The 23,778-nt window shown below is 42.9% G+C and overlaps 1 protein-coding gene across 5 annotated transcripts in view; it reads right to left on the bottom strand.

Annotated features, from left to right (window-relative positions):
* LOC147020032 (plexin-B3-like) overlaps positions 1-23,778 on the bottom strand; it is a 147,726-nt gene that overhangs the window by 16,500 nt on the left and 107,448 nt on the right. For all 5 annotated transcript variants that reach the window (XM_085894979.1, XM_085894982.1, XM_085894977.1 and 2 more), the window contains 11 exons: positions 18,642-18,777; positions 17,661-17,912; positions 15,561-15,707; positions 14,717-14,865; positions 8,584-8,684; positions 8,147-8,361; positions 7,620-7,798; positions 4,797-4,863; positions 4,559-4,705; positions 2,029-2,188; positions 1,709-1,812 (listed from right to left, as the gene is read on the bottom strand). In XM_085894979.1, coding sequence (XP_085751105.1) covers positions 1,709-1,812; positions 2,029-2,188; positions 4,559-4,705; positions 4,797-4,863; positions 7,620-7,798; positions 8,147-8,361; positions 8,584-8,684; positions 14,717-14,865; positions 15,561-15,707; positions 17,661-17,912; positions 18,642-18,777 — 1,657 coding nt within the window. The remainder of the gene's footprint in view (positions 1-1,708; positions 1,813-2,028; positions 2,189-4,558; positions 4,706-4,796; positions 4,864-7,619; positions 7,799-8,146; positions 8,362-8,583; positions 8,685-14,716; positions 14,866-15,560; positions 15,708-17,660; positions 17,913-18,641; positions 18,778-23,778) is intronic.

Below are 23,778 nucleotides of genomic sequence, written 5' to 3'. Positions count from 1 at the left end.
TTGATGCATTGATAGAAAAGCAACACAGCAATGCCTCGTTTGTACCGCACAAGGTGTCCTACTCCAAGCGGAGTAAATATTCAATGATGTTCTGAGCCATGAACATAGCCTACCGTATGGTGCTACACTTTCAAGGGCTTTGGGCGAGTGTACCATTATGTACGCATGATGAGCCACTGGAGACCTTTTCCCAAGACGAACATCGATTTGCTCACAGTATGGGCTTCTTCTGGCGCTACCTTGATTGTCCTCTTGTGGGCCTTCAATTTGATTGTTCTAAAATAGCATCTTTGGCATCGCATGCAGATATTGTTTTGCAGAACGGTGCGTGCAGTCGTCCATGGAAATGTGAAAGAACACCTTTTCATTCCTCAAACTTGACGCCAGTTCAGTTTCAGCAAATGCGGGGAACTCTTTTATCTTGAAAGAGCACCAAGAGGAGACAATCACCAAATTGTCTGTTTTCTCTTTCTTGGTATTACAGAGGCCTGTGTGAACATCATGACATGACAAGACCAACCGTTTCCATCGGTCGAATTGAGATGGGAAAGTGTCGAACAAGAACACTTCACTGGCCTGGTTGAAAGTGGCTTTTCCTTGCGGAATGCAGGATTTAGTTGGGAGAGGGCAGTGCTTAAGCTGTTCCAATACAGGAACATCGGATGAAATTGACAGGACGTTGAGATCGAGGTATGTTAACCGCTATGGGAAGAAAGGAGACTCTCATGTTTTTGGCGTTAAATCTTCATTTTTTTGCTCGAAACGTCAGCTTCTCCTCACCTTGGCTAGCGTACCTCGATCAACATCCTGTAGTATCAAACATTGTTCCCCCTATCCGCCGATGCAGATCAACACTAGTCTTCATCAGCAAGACGAGTTCTTCATCCAACACAGGAACAGGAACAGTTTGTTGTGCAAACGGGCCATGAGATTACCAACCAGAGTTGGTGTCGAAGCCACCCAAGGCTCGCCTGTTTATACATTTATCGTTTTTAAAAGACTAGTCTAATAATTAATATTTTTTATAAAGCATTGCAATGAAGTCGGATCCAAATAATTTTAAAGCAATATATGTATTTGTATATTGTAATCAGTAACAAGAGCGCAAGTGAGCACAATATACGCCCGAACAAGAAGGTATATACAGAATTGTGCTACTACATGGAAAACAGCATCCTGGTTGCCATGGCAACCACTTTAGATGACGAACGTATGTCGAGACGCACCGTCTCCACAGTCTGTACCTATGTACCAAATATGAAAGGTGAAAGTTGAAAACTTTGGGAGTTAGAGTACGGACAGGAACGGATGGAAAACAGCATCCTGGTTGCCATGGCAACCACTTTAGATGATGAATGTATGTCGCGACACACCGTCTCCACAGTCTGTACCTATGTACCAAATATGAAAGGTGAAAGTTGAAAACTTTGGGAGTTAGAGTGCGGACAGGAACGGACGGACGGATGGACGGACGGACAGACAGACAGATGGATGGACAACCGGTATCACATAATACGCCCCGATATATATATATATATATCGGGCGTATAAAAAATAGTGTGGTGATAAAAACATGAGAAAGGAAAAAATAACTTGCACCAAAAACTTTAACATTTTCACGCTCACGCCGGGGATATCGCGATAGCTCTGTGTTCTTCGAACAGGTGAGCTAAAAACAACAACGTGGCCCGTGTGACGTTGATGTTACCTCGTAATGCCGTAACGTGTTAATTCTTTTCCAGCAGCCCTGAGACGCAGACGTTCGATCCTCGTCAGACAGTGTGAAGTGTCGAGCTGTTGGCGAATGCCATTCTGAGACATGTGGGAGAGAGTGAGGCATTCATGGAAACCTGCATTCACCATCAAGTTACCCTTTTAACAGACAAAGCAGAGTTACAAAACAATACTGCACAGTATATTACAAAAACGGTGGAATTACCTCTCAGACACCAACACCTCACAAACCGACGACTCAACATCCTGAACATCTCGAACACATCATCAACAGAAGGTAGTCAGCCTACTCACCAAGGTCGACAGCATCCACCTGTGGCCGCTGTGAGAATGGTACGTTACGATAAACCTGGTCGAGAATCTTTTCCTTGACCTGCGAGATTGTATCACAATCCAAAACCCGCACCACCGTAGGTCCATCTTCTCCAGAGTTTTCCACCGTGGCGTTCAGCACCTGAAATCAACAACGAGGTCACACATTATATTAGCGCAGGGTCATCGACTCCATCCTACTCGTCTTGGACTCACATTCCACGACATTTACATTCAGTTTAATAAATCGTGAAGAGACTGCAGCTTCTGATGTGACAAAATCAACACGCGCCTTGTTACAAGGCCGAGTGACCAGGTTCTGCCGGTTGAAAGGATTGGTGACGGATAATTAATAGGTGGCTCTGAGTACGTGCTCTGAGTCTGGGAGATCGGTGGTTCATACACTGGGAGAATCATACCAAATGGTTCGTGCTGCTTCCTCGCTTGATGCTCAGCATTTCAAAAAGGATGGAGCACAGACAAACGACCACATGTTGGCAACCATGGTGCAGGATTTTATGGGCCTAGTCGCCTCCTCCTGCGTTGCAGTTCCTTGTAAGGGAACGTATGTTCTCTGCGTGTGAACTGGTCATGCCTTCCCATAGTGGAAGTTTGGAAATGTGTGGAAGAGATAAGTTTGCCTGCCATGATGCTCTGTACTTTGACAAGATGCACTGCACCTGTCCAGTGCAGGTAGAGCGCGAGCTGGATGCAGGAAGAAGATTGAGGCAAAATTTCTGTTTTGCAGCTTTTAATGGATTATGATTATCATTTCTGAGCAAGATTATCTATCAGCAAATGTAAACCATGTCTGGCTTCCACCAACCATCACCAGCCGTACCCCTTTCCCTCGCCACCACACCTCTTGTCCACTTAAACATCAGGCTCATTGCTGCATGGGTTTGGAGTCTTAGACATTTCAGCACAGGTGGCCAAGCAATTTTACTTTTCTTACCGATAAGGACTCATCACCGAAGTGTGTAAAATGCCGCGATATCCAGTATCTGCATGCTACTGCGGGTGGATCGTGCAGAAGTAAAATGTTTATACGCTTCAACATTGTATTGGGTCTGTAATGAAGTGTGCAAGGTTATTAACTCGACTTTTCTTCGATGTTAAATAGCATACGCCAATCTTCGGCAACACCTCGGACGGACACTGTCGCTCATGTTATACCTGATAGACACAATTTTGTGAGACAGGTGTGATGTAATAGTCTACCATTCCACGCTTTAAGCCTGGTGTTGGCTTAGTGGTTTGGGTGGCTGGCTTGAGATCTTCGGGTCCTGAGTTCAACTCCGTTTTCCACTGAATTAACATCAGGTGGGGTTGACTCAGCCTGTCGTCCTACCGAGTTCAGTGAAATGAGTACCAGTGTACTGGAACAGGGGCACGGCATCAGTGGCACAGCCACGCTTCCAAGAAATGATAGCTTCCCAGCAGCCAAGCTGCCGTATGCAAGAACAGATTCCATGCTTTGAGGATCATCTTCATTGGTTATGACCCGTGAAATAATGAAATGGAAGACCGAGAAGGAACCCGATGAAGTAAAGGAGCAAAGATGGAGTCATCAGGAGGAACCTGGATAGGATTCGGGCTTCAGACCGTCAATGGATATAGTTTACGTTATGTCGAAAGACATACTCCAACGAAAGATAACATGGTGCAAGGCTAGCAGAACAGTCAAAAAGTATGTACACTTGCATGAGCAGTCTCTGCTAGGTTTGAATCCTGACCCAGATATAAACTGTAATCATGGAGTTTCACAGGCAGGGTGTGCCGTCCCTCGGATGGCCGCAAAACTGAGCATCCCACCTGCCAGCATGAGTTGGTGGACGGTAAAAAAAATCTACGGTGTCCTCCGCCAAGAGTAGGTGAGCTATTGCTGGCATCGTAAACAAATTACAAATTCCTGCTCTAACTTATAAGGGGCTCTGCATCAGGGGCATAGCTGCGGCACAGCAAATGATGTTACCTGCAGCCATGTGCTGTACGTGACGGAAGAAGTACAAGACAACATGGTGCAATTTTATCCATGATTAAGAACCATCACTCTTAATGTCCTTCCACAATGGACGACCCCTTCTGGCAATGTGCTACGGTGGGAAGTTTTAGCTTGGATGTACTTTTTGCTGCGAATTGCGGCCGAGGAGTATACGGCTCAGTGGCAAGCATGTGACCAAGTGAACTACTTTGTCAAATTATAAATCTACGTTTATACCCAGCAACATGTTTGAATGTTGTCAGTTAGAGCAGAGGCAATCTGGTGGGTTGCTGGAAATGATAAAATATTGAAATGTTGACAAGTCGTTTTGAGTTGTTATTTGTCCGACGACGAGGAACCACTGTGCTATTTGGTTCTGAATGGTGACAACAAAAGGATTGATTCATTGAGCTCGGCTGAAGCAATGCATCAAGTTGATTAAATATTTATGAAGAAAGTATAATAAGGTAAAATAAAGCTGTAGCAGGTGAGAAATTTGGTAAAAAGGTTAGAGAAGTAACAATGTACCATTCCATGGTAATCGACATCATCTCCGAGGAGCCGGGTATCATTGAGAGAGTACTTGGCTTTTCGCAGGATGGCGTCCACTGGACCCTTCTCGACCTGTTGCTTGATAGCTCTGAAGAGCAGGAACAAAGGTTCTCCAGCACGTTCCTGCCACCAACACACACAATGAGACCGATATGTCGCTTTTTAACGACAACGCTTGCGTCGGGTCATCTACCCTTGAAGTGCTTCAACTTACCTTCAGGAAACCATGCAGGCAAATGGACATCCAGTTGGTAAGCATTTTCTCTGCCACCGTCTCCGTCCTGTCGAAGCCCAAGTGAAGCTCTCAGAGGAATGCATTTATTCACAAATCATCGTTACATCACCAGCTTCATTAAGAATGCAGGGAAGGTGATGGATAAATTACCCTCATCCGTTCCCTAAGGAATGGGAGAAGCTATTGTGATGTGATGTGTGTGTGTGTGTGTGAGTCCACATGCAGATCTACTTCAACCGTTCATTCTCAGATACACAGGACAATTATACAATTTTGAGTTCCCTTGCAAGGAACTACAACACAAGAGGATGATATCAAAGTGTGTGCTATGTTTGCTATCCTCTGGTTGTTTGATGATGTTCTACCCTTTTTGAAGCCTGAGTATCAAGCAAGGAAGCAGCATGTACCATTTTAAAGGTCTTGCGGCATGACTCTGCTGGGGTTTGAACCGCTGACCTGCGAGATTAGGAGCAGATGCTCGAACCATTACACTACCAAGTCTGGAAATCGATATACCCAAGCAAGGTTCTGATTTGTTAAATGCTCAATCCTGTGTTGAAGTTTGTTAACATCATTTGAGTTTCCTCAAACAAAGCTTATATCAGGTGGCACAGTGCTGAATTTTTTTTTGCCAAACCTTGCAATGTCTGGATTGCAAGGATTTTTTTTGGGCTGTTTTTGACTTATTAGGGTGTCCCGAGTTAGAAACTGCGTGGTTCTACTCTGTTACAGTATACACTAGAAAAATAAAAAAATTAATTGGCTCATTTCAGTGTTTTGAAAGACATGAAATCTATGATTACTTTAGCAATAGTGGTACAAAATGAACAAATAAGGTGCCAAGTCCGCTCCGAGTCTGCGAGGTTGGTGGTTTAAACCCCCGGCCGGGTCGTGCCAATGACTTCGCAAACGGTACTGGTTGTTTCCTTGCTTGATGTTCAGCATTTAAAAGGTTAACAGCATGGACAATCCTGGTAGATTCACATCCATGGGGAGGAGGAAATTCCTCCTTAGGAAATGCCCCGCTGAGTGCGGTGAGAAACGCAGAGTCGTTGTTGTGATGTCGCTGGTACCCAGAGTACTCCGGGCAGTGACGCTATTTCCCCCAATCTCAGTGGCTCTTTGTCTCATCTAACAGTCTTGTGTTGTGTCACAAATGTTCATCTGTATGTTTGTGTGTGTGTGTGTGTGTGTGTGTGTGTGTGTGTGTGTGTGTGTGTGTGTGTGTGTGTGTGTGTGTGTGTGTGTGTGTGTGTGTGTGTGTGTGTGTGTGTGGCAGCTCCATTATGAGCCTCAGATCATGTAAAAAAAACCCCAAAATCAGTCAACAAGAGTTCCATGAATTCCACAAGTCACTTGACAAGAGTTAAGACATTTTGCTCACAGTTCATCTGATCCAATCATCCGCATGTCCACATGATTCTACATTAGTCTCTTCCTGTATGGATTCAATCTGACACGTTGCCAGCGTCTCCTGAACATTTACAATAAGTAGTTCAACAAAAGCCTGCTTCCCTGGAGCTGCATGAAGCTCCGGCGCAAGGCTTTTCAGGATCGCACCCGTGCAAACACCTTCACGAGTTCTGGAGCAAGTTTTTCTTCGATCCCACTCTCAGGTTGCAATATTCCACCGTCCAACATCCATCCAAATTTCACGATATCGAGAGCCGGCGGCTCATCTTTCTGATCTGTTGCCTTGCGCAGAATGCATTGGAGATGAGCTCGAAGGATGTGGCACTCTAGCGCAGGTTCGGTTGGTGGGAGTGTTGAACGGGGGTCGGTTGATTTTCCACCGAATGTCTTATGGCGCAAGTCCTCCATGGTCGCAACCTTGTTGCTACCATAGAGAATACATACACAAAAAGACCTTTACCAACTCCCAGAACTTCTTTAATGTCAGCATTCAGATTTCCAAAGATGTGCAGCTGGAGGTTTCTCTGCTTTTTGATAGCAGTGATTACTGAAGCTTTACCTTTCTTAAAAAGATCATATATGCGTGTGCGGCGAGCAGGTAACCACATGCAGCTCTAAGTTCCTTGACTGAAGTGTTAATGTCTATGACTGAGCCATCAAACTTCTTCACCTCGAGGGAGACATCAGGTCGATGCCACTTTCACACAAAGTACATCAGGAGAACAGAAACGTCATTGTCCTCAGCATTGACTTGAATATTCTTCTCGCCTTGCTCCGCAAAGAGATTTGTATATACGACATTATGTTCACATCAGCCTCCTTGCGTCGGAACAAGCAATGTCCTCTCCAGTCATTGTGACTTTTTCACATATTATATTCGTCCAGAGCTGGTTATTGAGTTCCTTTTAGCTTGATGCGTTCTTCATGATGACATCACTGCGAGCTATGATCGTTTGCATCGTCGACTTTATCCCTTCGACATCTTTGTCAGAATTCAAAATCAGACACGTCCGCATTTTAATGACTTCAAAAAAAACAAAAAAAAAAACAATTTGTGGCAAAGTTAAATCACTTGATGATTAAATAAACACATAATATGTCTGCAGAATAACTTACATTTCATTTCAAGCCACTTACATTCATTTTGGTCAATTATTGCTTCGATTAACATGGAACGTGTGCGATAGATGATTCTAAAACCTGTTATGTGTCTCAGGAATTCTCCATTCATCAATATCACCCACAACCACGAAAAATGAATTCGATTTTGTAGTTAAAGTACGAGCATTGGAGTCTCTTCTAGAGTAAGGTTGAGGATGGCATGAAAAGCTGTCGAAGAGGATAAGGAGTCGAGTTGTGTATTTGAGAAAAGGTATGTATCTTGGTTACCTGCGCAGCATAAGCTTGGGATTCCGGGCCACGTAATGAGCAACCAGGTCAGACACGAGCGTGCGCAGGATGTCCGTGTAGTACTCCAGCTTGTCATACAGCGCGACGGTGAGAAGGGAGGCCACGTGGCCGCGATCACGTGCCGTCACTCGGGGCTGGGCCTCCAGCGTATGGATGAACTGGGATCGGAATGGAAAAGATATAGAGTAGCGGTTGAATAGAGAGAGAGAGAGCAAAATCAGAGGCCTTTCTGAGAAATCTCCCCCCAATCTCCCCGCCTCGACCTCCCCACTTCTGATGATAGAGCGGGCAATTTCAAATGAAAATATATTTAATATCCTGTAAAAAAGGACCAAGTCGGATACATATACAGAGGGGGACCAGGAGTAGGGAGGGCGACATCTTACCACAGCTCACTCAGTTGTGCTGTTCAAACCAAAAGTCCTGTTTGCACTTTTGTTCCATAGTAAGTCAGTATTCCCTCCCATTTTTGGGATGGTAGCATGCCACGCTGTGTGTGCACGTACCGTGGTGAGGAAGGGCTTGCTGCAAAGGAGATTTGAGAGCAACTGCAGGCCTTGCTCCACCGTGTGCTTTCGCCCTACGGGGACCTCAAGATCATGGCCCATGGGATTTCTTTGCCCGGGAAAGAATATCCGTTCAAGATAGGTCTTATAATCAAGAAAAGGGATTCCAGTAACAAACAGGTCACTTGAAAGATCTTCCATTTCAGTCATCAAGTCTGTGTGAGGGATGAAGGAAGGGGACGCGTTACGGTAATTTCTGCTTTACTGATGGGCTGTAAAAAAAAAAGTGAAAACATCAGTAACCATCTGAAAGCCCACTTGGTTTAATCAGTTTACAGTATCCAAATCAGATATGTTACATCTATAAGCATAACAATCATATGAACGAGACAGCGTAAGTAAATGGCAGGATGAACAAATGACCAACCCAAACTTGCCTGAAAACTGCTTCTTGCATTGATCCCGCACTGTAATCTCAAGGTTCTCGAGTTGGGTTTGAACCTTCATGTAGTTCCGAAGGGCTCTCTTACTTTTTCGTCTAGTATCGGAGAATGAGCATCAAAGCAAGGCAGACAAGTTAAAAATAAAAATTAAATTAAATTAAATAAATCGATTCATGAAAGCCCAAATGACTATTTCTCAAATGAATCCAAACTGTAACGCCTGAAGATGGAATAAATTACTCATGAGTAGGTGTACAGATAAAGTGCAAATGCTCTGAAACACAAGTTACAATCAAAACGTTCCTGGGTTGGATTTATGCCAAAATATAAAACCATAGAGAGCAAGGATTGTATATATATATATATATATATATATATATATATATATATATATATATATATATATATATATATATATATATATATATATATATATATATATATATACTGTATATTGCGCTCTTTCGGAACAGTTGCGCTTATTCTCACATTTCTGCACCTTCATTGAGCAGATTTGAGTACTGCACTCTTTAAAATTTATTTGCAGAACATATTGTCATGTTGTATATTAAAAACAACTGAGTTCGCTTGCTTGATTGATGTAAGCTCCACTCCTCTCCCCAGCAAGAGAGCATAGAAAGCTCAACCGCTCTCCTTACCAAGATTGCATGTAGCAGGAGCAAATGTGGAGCAAATGTGGGGCAAATGTGGTGCAAATGTGGGGCAAATGTGGGGCAAATGTGGAGCAAATGTGGGGCAAATGTGGTGCAAATGTGGGGCAAATGTGGGGCAAATGTGGAGCAAATGTGGAGCAAATGTGGAGCAAATGTGGGGCAAATGTGGGGCAAATGTTGCGCAAATGTGGGGCAAATGTGGGGCAAATGTGGGGCAAATGTGGAGCAAATGTGGAGCAAATGTGGAGCAAATGTGGAGCAAATGTGGGGCAAATGTGGGGCAAATGTGGAGCAAATGTGGGGCAAATGTGGGGCAAATGTGGAGCAAATGTGGAGCAAATGTGAAGCAAATGTGGAGCAAATGAGGGGCAAATGTGGGGCAACTGTGGGGCAACTGTGGGGCAAATGTGGGGCAAATGTGGAGCAAATGTGGGGCAAATGTGGGGCAAATGTGGGGCAAATGTGGGGCAAATGTGGGGCAAATGTGGAGCAAATGTGGGGCAAATGTGGGGCAAATGTGGGGCAAATGTGGAGCAAATGTGGGGCAAATATGGAGCAAATGTGGGACAAATGTGGGGCAAATGTGGGGCAAATGTGGGGCAAATGTGGGGCAAATGTGGGGCAAATGTGGAGCAAATGTGGAGCAAATGTGGGGCAAATGTGGGGCAAATGTGGAGCAAATGTGGAGCAAATGTGGAGCAAATGTGGGGCAAATGTGGGGCAAATGTGGGGCAAATGTGGAGCAAATGTGGGGCAAATGTGGGGCAAATGCACATTTGCTGTTCAAGCTTCGCACCTCTCCTCACACAAATGAGGCGGAGCATCTTTAAATTTGTTTTCGTATTGCCAATATAGATATGTAAATGTACTGAACAAGGCTCACATACCATTACATTGCCACGTGTACAATGTACTTGGAAATATCCACTCCATCCTGCTACATAGGCCTACACTCCATCACTACATAGGCCTACAATTCCTCGGTGCGCAGATTGTGCATACACTGTCATGGGCATATCGTGAGTGTACTTGTAGATACTAGTACGTGCCCGTTAAAAAAAACTTAATAAATAAATATTCCAACCGCAAGCAACAAACAACAACCACACAGGCCGTTTCTTCACTCTCGCGTGCCCGTGCGTGCGTGGCCCGGAAGTTCTCATATCACAGTTACGATGATTCGAAATTTAGGTTTTAATGGCCAATTATTCAATTAGCGTCAATGTATTTTGCCTTTTCGCAATGTCATCGCAAGGAAAATCAAAAAGAGAAGAGAAGAGAGAAAAAATTACTTCCTGGTTCGGAGCATACCAGCACTCTGATGTTACCGAAATTTATGCACCGTCTCATATGAAAACGATCATAACTTGGGGCATTGTGTATATCTATAAATGCGCATAAGAAATCGAGAAATTATTAGAATACATGAAGTCATCACTCTCCAGAAGTCCGTACGTTGTAACCTGTAATGGGGAACACGGCTGAGGTTCCCTTTCTCCATCGACCACGCCCACGCAGCAACGTGTCTTGTCATTGGTTTGGTAAATAAATGGAAATAACTTGGGAAGCACTTGTCCGATCAATATCAAACCTTGAAAAGGCACATCCTTAGGTCCCCAGCAATATACCTGGCAAGTTTCAATTAGATCGGACCAGTGGTTGTCGAGAAACGGCGGTCACACACACACACACACACACACACACACACACACACACACACACACACACACACACACACACACACACACACACACACACACACAGCTGGAATTATAGATAGATTAAGCATGCAGTGTTTGTCCATTGTCATGGTTGTGCTCATTGTTTGCCCATTGTCATGGTTGTGCTCATTGTTTGCCCATTGTCATGGTTGTGCTTATTACTTAATGTTATTTTTTTTTAATTAAAGAGTTATTAACTCTTCATTTTAAAATTTAAGTTGAACTTTCTACACCCACTCAAAGGATAGGTAAACATCTAGTCAAGTTATAAAATTACTCTTTTTGTTTTGCAAAGGCACATCTTACATAGTTTATGTAATATAAAGAAACATAGTTGTGCACGTGTGCGTACCTCTCGGCTATCCTGTGAGTCCATATATGCATAATGCGTGTGTGTGTGTGTATGTATGTAAATAAATATATATATATATATATATATATATATATATATATATATATATATATATATATATTGTAAAAGATTGAGGCAGTTGGGATGACACATATTTCAAGAAGAAGAAGGTGCTTCCAACCAAAAGTAAAAAACTAGATCGACTCCGCTAATTTGAGCAAAACATCAAGAGCAGACCCGGTCTCAGGTGATGTTTCGCCGGCTTCGCAGCCGGCTTCCTCGGGCACAATAGACGATTGAAATGTTGCCTGAGACCGGGTCTGCTCTTGATGTTTTGCTCAAATTAGCGGAGTCGATCTAGTTTTTTACTTTTGGTTGGAAGCACCTTCTTCTTCTTTAAAAAAAAAACAACAAAAACACACACACATATATATTGTTGCGGGCCGGGGACCGGTGGCGAGAACGACCACTAGGTGAGGGAGGTTACGTCGTCTCCCACCAGACTCCCCGGAATTGTAGGCCTCCCCCGGAACTCCCCGGATAATTCCGTGAGACGGCGGATCGTTTAACCGACCGTGGACACCAATATCTCAACCACGTAGCGTAGGGTCTTTTTGTCTAGAACCAATTTACCTAATTAACTACGTGATTTCGAGTACCGGGGAACCACGCCCTCGGCACGTCTTGCTCGAATCAGGTCACTCTACCGACTGCAGTAGAGTTCCAACGACCGACTACCATATCCGGTTTGGGTGCAGCCGAGCGGAACTGCCAAAACCGTGCCAGCTGGAATGAACGGATTATCGGGTATAAAAACCTGGCTAAACTCAGATCCGAACCATGCTGGACCAATAAAAGAAAGGACGGAAACGAACTGGGAACATTTCTACAGTAATTTATTTACAATAAAGAAGACACAGAGCAAGACTTATCGCGGAATATACAAGCAAGAATTTACAATGTTCTAAAACACTTATACAGTTCCTACTTACAAGATGGGCCCACACACTCAGATGATTTATTAAAAGACCCCCGCAGCCAGAGAGGGAGAGATGAGCTGGGGGTCGCAGTTCGCTTGGGTACCTGCACGTTGAAGAGAGGGGGTGCTCCGCAGTGTGGCACCTGCTAATGGTCATGCGGCTCGGCCCACAGTCACAGGCGTGGGGCTCGTGCCCGTGGAGGAATCCGAGCGGAGCGGTCGGAGTTCCAGGGCAGAGATCAGGGTCGTGGACGGGACCCAGGAAAACTCCAACGAACGCCAGCCAAATGCAGAACTCCACTCGAACACACCAGGCTCCAGCTCAAACCGCATGACGCACACCAACCAACTCAACTCCTCCAAAAAACTTCCACTCTGAGGATCGTGTCGTATTTTTATGGACCTCCCCGAACGGAGGGGGGGGGGCTCGGTGTAACAGACGTCACCGTCCGCCCCGATTGGACAGGGTCTTCATGGCGTCCGCCCTTTGTGGGCGGGGCCTCGGCCAAACCGGGAGGCCCGTCCCCCTCCACGTGTGTGGAATCATCAAGAAGAACATCCAACGTTGAAAAGGAACGTTTGTATAAGTGCAAAGGAACGGCGGACTGGACCTTTTTGCCCCGTATGCTGTGGCCAGCAAGGCGAGGGTTGCAAGCGCTGGAAGGTACCGTGGATGGTTTGTTGGATGGTCGTTAGATGATCGTTGGAGGGTTTGTTGGATGGTCTGTTGGATGGTTTGTTGGATGGTCGTTAGATGTAATAACCTACCTAAAAGGACATTGCAATGCACACCTTTGATTCTCCCAGTAGACAAAAGGAAGGGACCTGTCTCACATGTACTCAATGGAATAACTGACTCTTGGGACATCTCTATGTTTGAATGCATATGGTTTCCAGATATGTAACAATATATAATATATATATATATATATATATATATATATATATATATATATATATATATATATCCTAGCAGGGTATGCTTACACATTGTAAGCAACAATGAAGTGTAACCATACTTCCCCATTATCTTGGGTTGCTCACCTGCATTTGATTTTTCATGGATTAATTTTTTTCATTAATTTATATTTTCATTAACGGATGGTTTTCAATGGTTCTGTGATTTTACCTGGTGTATCGGCTTCGATGTCCATCGGCACACAAAATTACCCTGCTTCCCTCATTGTCTCGGGTTGCTCACCTGCATTTTTTTCATTTCTTTTTATTTTCATTTATGGATGTTTTCTGACAGTGCTGTGATTTTTCCCAGTGTATCGGCTTCAATGTCCACCGGCCCACAAAATTTCAGCTTTCTTCGTCACCCAGAAGGTACGTATCTTTAATAGCAGTCAGTGAGTCAGTGATTAGAATAAGCTATATATATATATATATATATATATGTATATATATTGTAATCGCTAGTCTCAGCACAAAATTAGTGATCTGCGTGGGTTGCAAAATAAGTCAAAACAAATGGGAAATACAACACAAATCGGCATTCCCCATTCCCAGCATGTCAGTGATGAAGTTGTTTGTGCAAATCTCTTTTCACCAACCCTCGCCCGATTACCTTTCTCTTTTGCTCCGACGAAGAGTTCGGCCTGAAATGTTAGCTTCTCTTCTCTCCACAGCGGATAAATCACCGTTTAAAGTATTTTATTTCCTATTTGTTTTGTGTATGTATATATATATATATATATATATATATATATATATATATATATATTTTTTTTTTCATGTTTTATTGAGCTGCAAAAATGCTAAAGTTAAAATCTAAAAACTTTGCTTTGCATTCAATTCCCTCTCAAGGCAAATCAAATGAAACAGAACGAGAATGTTTGGTATTCTCCATTGTTGTTTGAGAAAAATGTGCTTTGTGACATCTGGAAGTAGTTAAAATATTTATATTTATTTCATTTTTTGCAATTGTTACTTTATGCACACAGTCACATGCATGAACATTATAAAGTGGTATTAATGCATGAAAATCTGAGCGGATAATTTAGTTTACACGAGCGGATAATTATAAGTAAATGATCGTCGCCAATAAAATAATCTGCAAGGAAGTTCTCAAATTGCACTTTGTGTCTAAGAGTAAGCAAGCTGTTTTAAAGATGGTAGGTCCTTACGGTCGACACATGTACTTGATCCAAGAATCCCGTTAAAGATTTCATAGCCCCGTGCCATTAAAGCTGTGACCACATTTTAATATCTGGCATATCTCTCTTTCACTACACTCCTAATTCAACCTGTCCAAACTGGCATCAAACCCTGAACGTTTAATTACAGTACGGCATATGTAGAGGTTAAATTTTAGGGAACAAAAGATGCCTTGTACTCATGAGTGGAGCAACATCTCTATTCAAGTTTTCTGTTGCGGTGCATCATGTTGAAGCTTTACCTGTAGATGACGACAATAATGACGACTGCAAGAATAAGAAGTGCAGAGCCCACACCAGCTGCAATCTGTGCTTCCAGAGGAAAGGTAATCACAGGCTCATCTGCGTAGATTACGTAGCCCAGATCGAACTTCAGGTTTCCCATCACCACCTGAGCAAGGATGGCAAGTGCAAAGTGATGTTCCTATTTCAATGTGTGCTTCGCTCTAGTCTGTGTTTTCTAACAATGTGGATTACACACAGCAATATGAATCACAACACAGACAATTATCTTCTCTATATCACGGATATTACTGTCATCCGTTTCAAAGGCAGGGCGATTCATCGATGGTTGTGCCGTCCCTCGGATGGACGTTAAATGGGGATTCCATCTACTAGCATTTGTTGGTGGACGTTAAAGATCCCATGCTATCCTTTGTGAAAAGTAAGCGAAATATCACCGGCATCATGGCCAAATTACAAATTCTTGCCCTGGCTAGTCATCGGCAGGCCTGACCAGCCGGTTCATGAAGACTCGACAAGCTTCCCCTGGCCGACCCCGCAAGAAAGGTGACATAATGGTACCCGTTAAAGTAGAAGAAGAAGAAGAAATTGAAGATGACGAATAAGAAGAAGTAGAAGGACCTGAAGAAGCAGGGTGGTAATTAGAAGCTAAAGTGTAATCGCGTTTTGAATTGAGAGGTTTTGAACACAATGTTTTCTTCGATTACTGGATGGCTGCCAAGCCGGAATCACTGTTCCTTCTGCATTATTGTCTTGCTTGCTTTCTGAGAGTGTAGGAAATGTGATGACAAGTGCTGCAAATGACAACTACTGCCGAATGCTAACCCTCAACTTCATCCATACCCTAAACTTGTGCTGCTTTCCAGGAGGCAGCCCAGCAGGTGGCTGGCAGTAGAGATGGGTTCTTGTCAAAGTCTTGATGTCGCACTCTTTATCTCCTAAGAATGCAGTGACTTCATCCTGCTGCATGGCTCGGTCTAGCCCTGCACCCTGCAACTCGCACAAAGCAACCGTCAAATGACTAATACGTACTACTCAACAAAAGAGTTGCAGGACACCCCTTTCCAGGTGTGATAAATGCCTGCATATGTCCAATTTGCACAAATGTAAATGTAATCAACAGGTACAGTATAATTAGTCAGAACATATCTTAATCCTTTGTCACATCAAACCTCCAACAAGTTATTAGGATGTCACGCAAGAACCAGCATAGTTTGTCTGCTCTGACTCTGGGAGATTGGCGGTTTGCAATCCCAGCCGAGTCATACCGAAGACATTTGAAATGATACATGCTGCTTCCTTACTTAGTGTTCAGGGTAGAGTTTAAAAAGGGTAGAGTGTGAATAAACAACCATCAGTTGGCAACCATTGCGTCGGCCCGATGGGCCTAATGGCCTACACCTGCGTCAAACTTCCTTGTAATGGAACTCGTATTACATTATAAAATTACACCTAGTTGGTTAGAAAACATTTTAGGAATCTGCTTTATTACCTCCGCCACTGAAGGTGGATGGAGGTTATGTTGTCACCCCTGTTTGTTTGTCTGTCTGTCTGTTTCTTGTCTGTGAGCAGGATATCAAAAAAGTTACGGATGGATTCCGATGAAACTTAGCGGACAGGTTGGACGTGCAACAAGGACAAATTGATTCGATTTTGGTGAAGATCTTTATCCGGACATGAGGATCTTCAAAGTGATTCTTCATCATTGAGAGGTAGGGCCAAAAACAATATACAGCATCATATCTCAAAATGTAATGGATGGATTTGGACGGATTTGGACGAAACTTGGTGTTTGAGTGTACGACAAGGACAAATTGATTCGATTTTGGTGAAGATCCAGATCCAGATTCAAGAATTAAAAAAAAAAATATATATATATATATATTCAAGTGATTCTTCACCATTGAGAGATGGGGCCAAAATGATACATCGCTTGTTAGTTCAAAAAGTTATGGACAAGTTATGACAAAACTTGGTGGATGATTTGGGGAGGTGACAAAATCAAACCAATTAGATTTTGGTTAATGTACGGATTCAGATCCAACCCATCAGTGGGATACAAAACGTAAACTGTTCAACCTGGCAGAGAGAGGTATGTGCTCTACCGAGTGTCATTCTAGTTCCACAATGCAGTCGTGAATAGATGGCACTGAACATGTAGTCAGGAAATAAACTGCATTGCCTAAATTTTCAGCAAGGGGTGGGTGGTTTCCTTTTTGGGAATGTTGTTGAGGGACTAATACATCGTGCAACGTGAGAAAAGGCTCGGGTGGAGGCAGGTATACTGAGTTTGGCAGTACGAGTATAACAAAGGACTGTTGTCCTACAGTTAGGATGGAGAGAGTGGGATAATTTCCAAACTTACCTCCAAAGTTTCAATGTCACCTCCGAAAGAAAAATATCTAAGGAAATGCTCCTATTTTAAGTGGATTGAAGAACTCGTCTTCCTCGTCAAGGCGAACGTCGATCTGCATCAGCGGTCAGGTAGGTCAATGGATGGGATCAACACGACCTTGATTGAGGAATGCTAACCATCGTGGGAAGCAAAGAGAAGCATTTTGGGCATTCACCCTTTGTTGGACCAAAAAGTTGTTTGACCATTTTGGTTTTCCTTTGTTTGTTCATTGTATTTTATTTGAGAGAGAAATAAAGGGAAGGAGCAAAAGATCCTTTGTCCTTTTGATCCGACGACGAAGTGTTGACACCCGAAACGTCGGCTTCTCGTTGCTTCCCGTGGTGGTTAGCACACAATGATCAACGTTCTGTTGATTTCATCCATTGTTTCGATTTTAAGCCTCAAAATGCTTGAAAGAACACTTTGGAAAACACTTCCCAACTCATAGGAAAGTTGTCAATTTTATTTTTCTTCTCCTGACCAATGGAAATGTGGCTTCCTCAAATCCTGATCGATCTGTGGGTGCAAATGTATTTGTTGTTCCTTACCTCAGCCGTAATGGGGCTGCCAGGTTTGTAGTTGTGAGGTGAGTTGGCATCCCTGCTGAGAAGGTTAAATGTAGGATCCGGTAAGTAGGTGAAACGAGCACGGTTGGCCATGCTAAGGTGCAGGCCATCCAGCACGAAAATGACTTCCGCAGGGACGTCGGCATTGTATTCCAAGGGCATCACAGGTGTGGCATTTGGGGTGAGGCACATCATGAAAGTAGTGTTTTTCACTGAGCATTTACCCTCTGCCATCTGCCAAACAAATGCCACACAAACATGCCGTGTGTATCGCACCGTATGTCGGCCATATTTTTCATCGAAGTAAGTGACATCAGTTCGTGGTAAACGTGACAGTCTTTTCAAGATAAACAGATATGTTTCACGGACTGTTTCATCATAATGGATAGCGTACATGAAATTATCATTGTACCGGTACGGTACAACAGGGACCATATTTCAACCGGGGGGGGGGGGGGGGAGGAAGGAACAACGTTCAAACACAATATAAACGATAGTGTCCACATTCATCAGAAAAAAAACATTTCATACTGCAATTTTAAAAGCCTTAATGAAGATTCATTGTGTAGATAACAGGAAGTTTACGAAAAGAGTGAAAAGTGAGTATGAAGGACAGCCTGGTAATGGTGGTTGCCCTTCGTGTCCAAAAAAAAGCCACAATAAGATAGTAAGCAGTGCAACCTGGTGTCCAAGGATCTCCAAGAAGAGCAGACTGTTTGCTATGTGCAGTCCGGTAAAGGCATTTGTAATTTGCTCAGGGTGCCAGCAATACGTCTCGTATTCTTTGTGAAGTCCACCGTGGGGATCTTTAACATCGAGCAACTAATGTTTTTGTTTTCGTTTGCAAGTTTTCACACTGTGGTGTATAACATTTTAAAGATCAGAATGTTCATCATTTGGATGAAGGATGGATGCAACAATGAATGAATGTATAGTAATCTACAAATTTCCATTTGTTCTTACATCTGCGGTGCTGTCAGCATGAGTCGGAAGGCCTCGAGGACTGCGGGCGGCAGCGGGAAACAAAAGCCGGACGGCCATGATTGGGTGTTGTACGCTGTTCAGTCTGTCTCCTTCCACACTCACATTCCTGCCACCACTGTCATCACAGCACAATGTTATTCAAACCTCTCTGGGTCATCATCTGATCTCGAAAATAATCCAGTGATAAATAAACTTCAATGGCAAAGAGGATCAATTAATTACATGATTCTCAAAAATTGGGAATGGGTGATTATAAAACAGATGCTCCTTAGATGAGTCAGAGAAACCGGTGTGATGGAATGTATGAACATTTGGGAATGTATGAACAAGCACACATAAAAGAGCATTTTAAATCAGATTTGTTTTGTTTACATTCATTGCTGTGTAGTGTGGTTGTTCGGTCGAACAGTTTAAAGACTTGTTTATTATTTCTTCATTGGATGGTGTGGATTTGATTCCCATGGTTGTGAATTCTCACCAACACGCACTTGCTAAGTGTAGCAAGGTAAGCCAAACACCTCTCAACATGAGTTCAGAGAGAGACCTTTGTCCTGCTGAGAAACTGAACTAAACTGAGCCGAGGGACAAAGCTAAAGACCCACAACGCGAGTGAAGTGAGGCCTTCTGCCCGATATAGTGGACCAAGGTTTGAGCTTGAGCTTTGTAGAATAGGCAAGAAATTCCACTATCTTTGCAGAATTTTTTTTAGATCCTCGTGGAGGATCTCTAAGTCTTACTCACGTTGTTGTTCTTGTGGACTTTTTTGTTTCACAGCCTACAGTTTTCATCGAAACTTCCTGAAACTTGGCAGATATATGTAAAAATACCCTGCGCAGACAGTAACCATCTCCGATGTTGAAAATTCCTCCTAGAAAAACAAGTTATGACGTCAAAATATCTCCGCTAATGAAAATGGCCTAAAAAATTATCTCCGAAACTAGGCAAGCTTTTTGAATTCTGTTTGCGGGAATCGAACAGGGCATTGGCAGAGATTAATTACCGCACATATGATACATCACTATGACGTCATATCAATTTTTATAACGTCATTCCTATTTTTTGTTTCACAACCCAGAGTTTTCATCGGATCTTCGTGAAACTTGCCATGTATATGCAGAAAGCCCACGCGCAGGCAGTAACCATCTCTGATTTTGGAAATTCTTTCTAGAAAAAAGTTGACGTCATAATATCGCCGCTAATGGAAATCGCCGATACCATTATCGCCAAAACTAGACAAGCTGTTTGAATTTTGTTTGCGGGAATCAAGCCGGGCATTAGCACAGATAATTTATCACAAACCTGATACATCACGATGACGTCATATTCGTTTTTATAACGTCATCATTAAGAGGACGAGGATCTTAGCTCATTCGAGCTTGTTTTTTTTAATCGGCTTGTTTTTACTTGCCACAAAATGAAACAAATTTAGTCGTGATTTTTCTGTTTGTAGAAAATATTACTGAGGTTACACTCAAACAACAAGATAGAGAATCTAAAAATGTAGTGCCGAACTCAGGTATTTGTCTGGGTGCCCACTTTCACACACAGGGGCCGTGATTTCCGTCGATCTGCGTGCGGACATACGCACGCACGCACGCACGCACACACACTAGACACCATGATTTTAAAAGAATTTATTTATTGAACATTTGATCCATTTTAATACATACACTAGTATTTTGTAGACTTGCCATTTGCAGATTTCAATGCTTTTACTCTTTCAGACATAGATAGGTTTGAATTTTTTTTCATTCCTGTGTTGCTGGTAATGTTTTCATCCATCTTCCTGCGTCAAATAGTAAAGAGTTGTGTTGAATTGTCGAATTTGTATCCCTCTTAAAGTCCGGCCTACTCGTCTCGGGCTCGACTAGTCGGCTTGTTGCTTGTGTGTCTGTTTTGACCCCACGTGCTTCGTTTTCACTACTTTTCTCCAAAATATTTCAATTTTTAATCCTTCAGCTTGATCTTTTCCCCTGCCTTGCTCCAAACAACAAAAAAATTATTCTTCACTCCAAAAAGAAACAAAAAAAAAGCAATTTGCCCTATAACAATTCCTCCTTCATTCTCTATCTCTTCTCCTTTGAATCCCCAAATCCCCAAATTGAATCTTCATTGAATAAAATATTTCTACCTTTAAAAGCTCTTTATATTGGAAATATTCAATAAACTTTTTATTTCAATGCCTCACACTCCTTACTACTCCATCAGGAACAACCCATTGATTCATTTTCTTCTTCTTATAATCACAACTCTTCTTCTTCTTCTTATTTTTTTTTACAAGGCTTATTTCCCAAAACCATTTCAATCCTAAATGCATCATTCATCCACCCTATAGTCTCATACTTAGAGCTCCAGTTCCTTGGTGCCTTCGAAGGAAACCATTTTTACATCCTTCCCTTGAAGTCTGTCTCGATATGTCCAGACCTGAGAAGTCAATTTTGTAGAGGTTGTGTGCACACTACAATCCCTTCAAGTCCATTAATGGTGGCAAACCTCTCCATGTCAGTACCCTCCCTCCTCTCTGCTTCCTCTCTTTTGAGCTTCCTTCTCTCGGCTTCCCCCCCCCCATCCCCAGCCCACACCCAGCTTGTATTACAAATGTGTTGGAACATGTCTTCCAAATGATTTAGGAATGTAGGAAAATGAGTTGATGGAGTTTAAAATGTGGGAGCAGATTGCCATGGACCTGGATCATCTTGAAAGTCGGGGGATCATTGAGCCAATTCAGTACGCCGAATGGGTGGCACTCATCGCTCCAGTCATAAAATCAGACCAGTCCATCCGCATGTGTGGGGATAATATAATGATCGTGAACAAGTGTTCTTCATTGAATAAATATCCAATCCCGAGGATCGAAGACTTTTACGCTCGTCTCACTGGTGGCAAGACTTGTGCTAAATTCGATCTCAAGTTCACCCATCTACAGCTCCGCTTGGACAAGAATTCGAAACAGTATCTTGCCATCAACACGGACATAATTTCACGATTCGCACCGATCACAAGCCGCTGATCAGTCTGTTTGGTCCTACTAAGGTGACATCTGACACTCTATTACCCAGGATCACCCGTTGGTCCCTGTTTCTTGCTGCTTATGACTACACCATATGTTATAAGCCTGGTTCGTCTATCACAAATGCAGATGCCATGAGTCAGTTTCCCCTGACAGAATCGGTTGACGATTCACCTGCAGCAGGATCCATTATTGTACTGATGGATCATCTGGAAGATTGTCCTGTTGACATCGGCCAAATCAGCACATGTACTTGATGAGACCTCGTCCTGTCCAGAGCTGTCCAGGCTGTGCAGTGTGGATGGCATTTGCCACCAGAGGGTGACCCAACTTTGATGGTTTTTAAGGCAAGTATCAACAAACTCAGCATGGAAAATATTTGCTTACTCTGGGGCTGTTGTGTCATGATCCCAGAAAATCTGCATTCCTGGGTCATGGATGAAATCCATGATTGTCATCTCAGGATTGTGAAGATGAAGTCATTCGTTAGAAACTACGTGTGGTAGTCAAATCTTGATGCTGGCATCGAACATCATGGTTAACTTTGTTACCTCTGCCAGAGCAATATGTAATACATCTGCGAAAGCAACACTGCATCCCTGGGAATGGTCCAGCGAACTGTGGCATCATATTAATCTCAATTGTGCAGGGCCTATTAATGGAAACATGATTCTGATCATCATGGATGCACACACCAAATGGATTGATGCTGATGCGACGTGTGTTACTTTGTCAACCATCATCATCAAAAAAACTCAGATGCAGTTTCCTCCCCTACTCCTCATTTTTAGCCACATCACTTGTTTGTCTGTCTCTGTATATTTTGTCACTACGCCATGCTGTTGGTGTTTCCTCCCTGTCTTTCAGCTTTTACATTTTGTTCAAAGTCAAAGAAAGCTGCACAAAGCAAGCAAGAAAAGCAACACAAGGTAAGCCCTCTGCTTTTTCAAGCCCTAAATGGGTTTCTCTACAGCTGGAGACATTCCCAAGCAGCACATACATGAGGATCCCACTGCTACATGCCCCTCAGCCGCCGGACCCGTTTCATTAATTGTTTGTAAGCCATCAGTGACAGTGTAGGCAAAAGTGCGCACCACTGAGGCTCCCAAGCTTGCAGCACATGCAATGGCAATAGTAGTTGACATACAAATATCAAGACCCAATCAAGTCTCTCGCCCATAATTGGAGGGAATCAGCTCTGACATAATCAATTACCACAGGTGCACATATATTTATATCTATAATCTCATCCAGTTAGTCTGTCTGTCCATTAGGGGAGGGCTTCGTAGTTCAGGGAGGGGAGTCAAAATTGAATTGCCGCCATTTTGTTTGCTCCGTAGAGATCTTTTGTATGGCTCACACTTTATTACACCCTGACAGCTTTATCTTAACTCTAATTCAATATCTGATTTCATCCTTTGTAGTTGCTAACATGGTGCAAGTTTCGGGTGGTAAAAACGGGACAAAAATTAGTGTTTTTACACAAAAATGCATTTTGGGCCTTCATTCAGACTTCCTCACAGCTTTATCCTAACTTTCATTCAATATCTGATTTCATTATCTTGCCAAAACGAAGTTTTTACAAGATATGTTAGCCAGGTTGTATGTTTTTTTTTTTGTTTGTTTTGTTTTTTTTTGTCTGTAATCGCGTATCGATCACTCTGCAGAGCACAGTTATTGGAAATTTTTGTAACTTCGCATATCAGAGGCCAATCGAGGTCCCTTTCAGCGCATAAAATTTTCAAGGTCAAAGTTAAAGGTCAAGGTCACTTTGTCGCAAATCAGGGGAGTCGACAAAACCCTTATTTTTTGAGTAATTTTGATCGGATCGTCTTCAAACTTCATGGGAATATAGTTCATGGTCTGGCGCTCAGCTGATTAATTTTTGGTGGCGATCGGCCTTGACCTTCATGATTAGCGCTGGAGGTCAAAAGTTTTTGACCCCAAGGTCAAATTTTGAAATCTTAGATACCATATCAAGTAATACCTCATATGAAAGTGCTTGATAAGTGCTTTCCAGATCTGTCAAAAGTTTGACGCTATGACGTCATTTGATGACGTCATGACGAAAAAACGGATTTTTCATGAAAATTTCATTTCCTCAGT

This window comes from Eptatretus burgeri, chromosome 9 (genome assembly GCF_056783735.1).
Source record: "Eptatretus burgeri isolate ZD-2024b chromosome 9, Ebu_testis_v1, whole genome shotgun sequence".
In the NCBI taxonomy this organism is placed as follows: Eukaryota; Metazoa; Chordata; class Myxini; order Myxiniformes; family Myxinidae; genus Eptatretus; species Eptatretus burgeri.
This window is presented reverse-complemented; position numbering and strand designations above follow the sequence as displayed.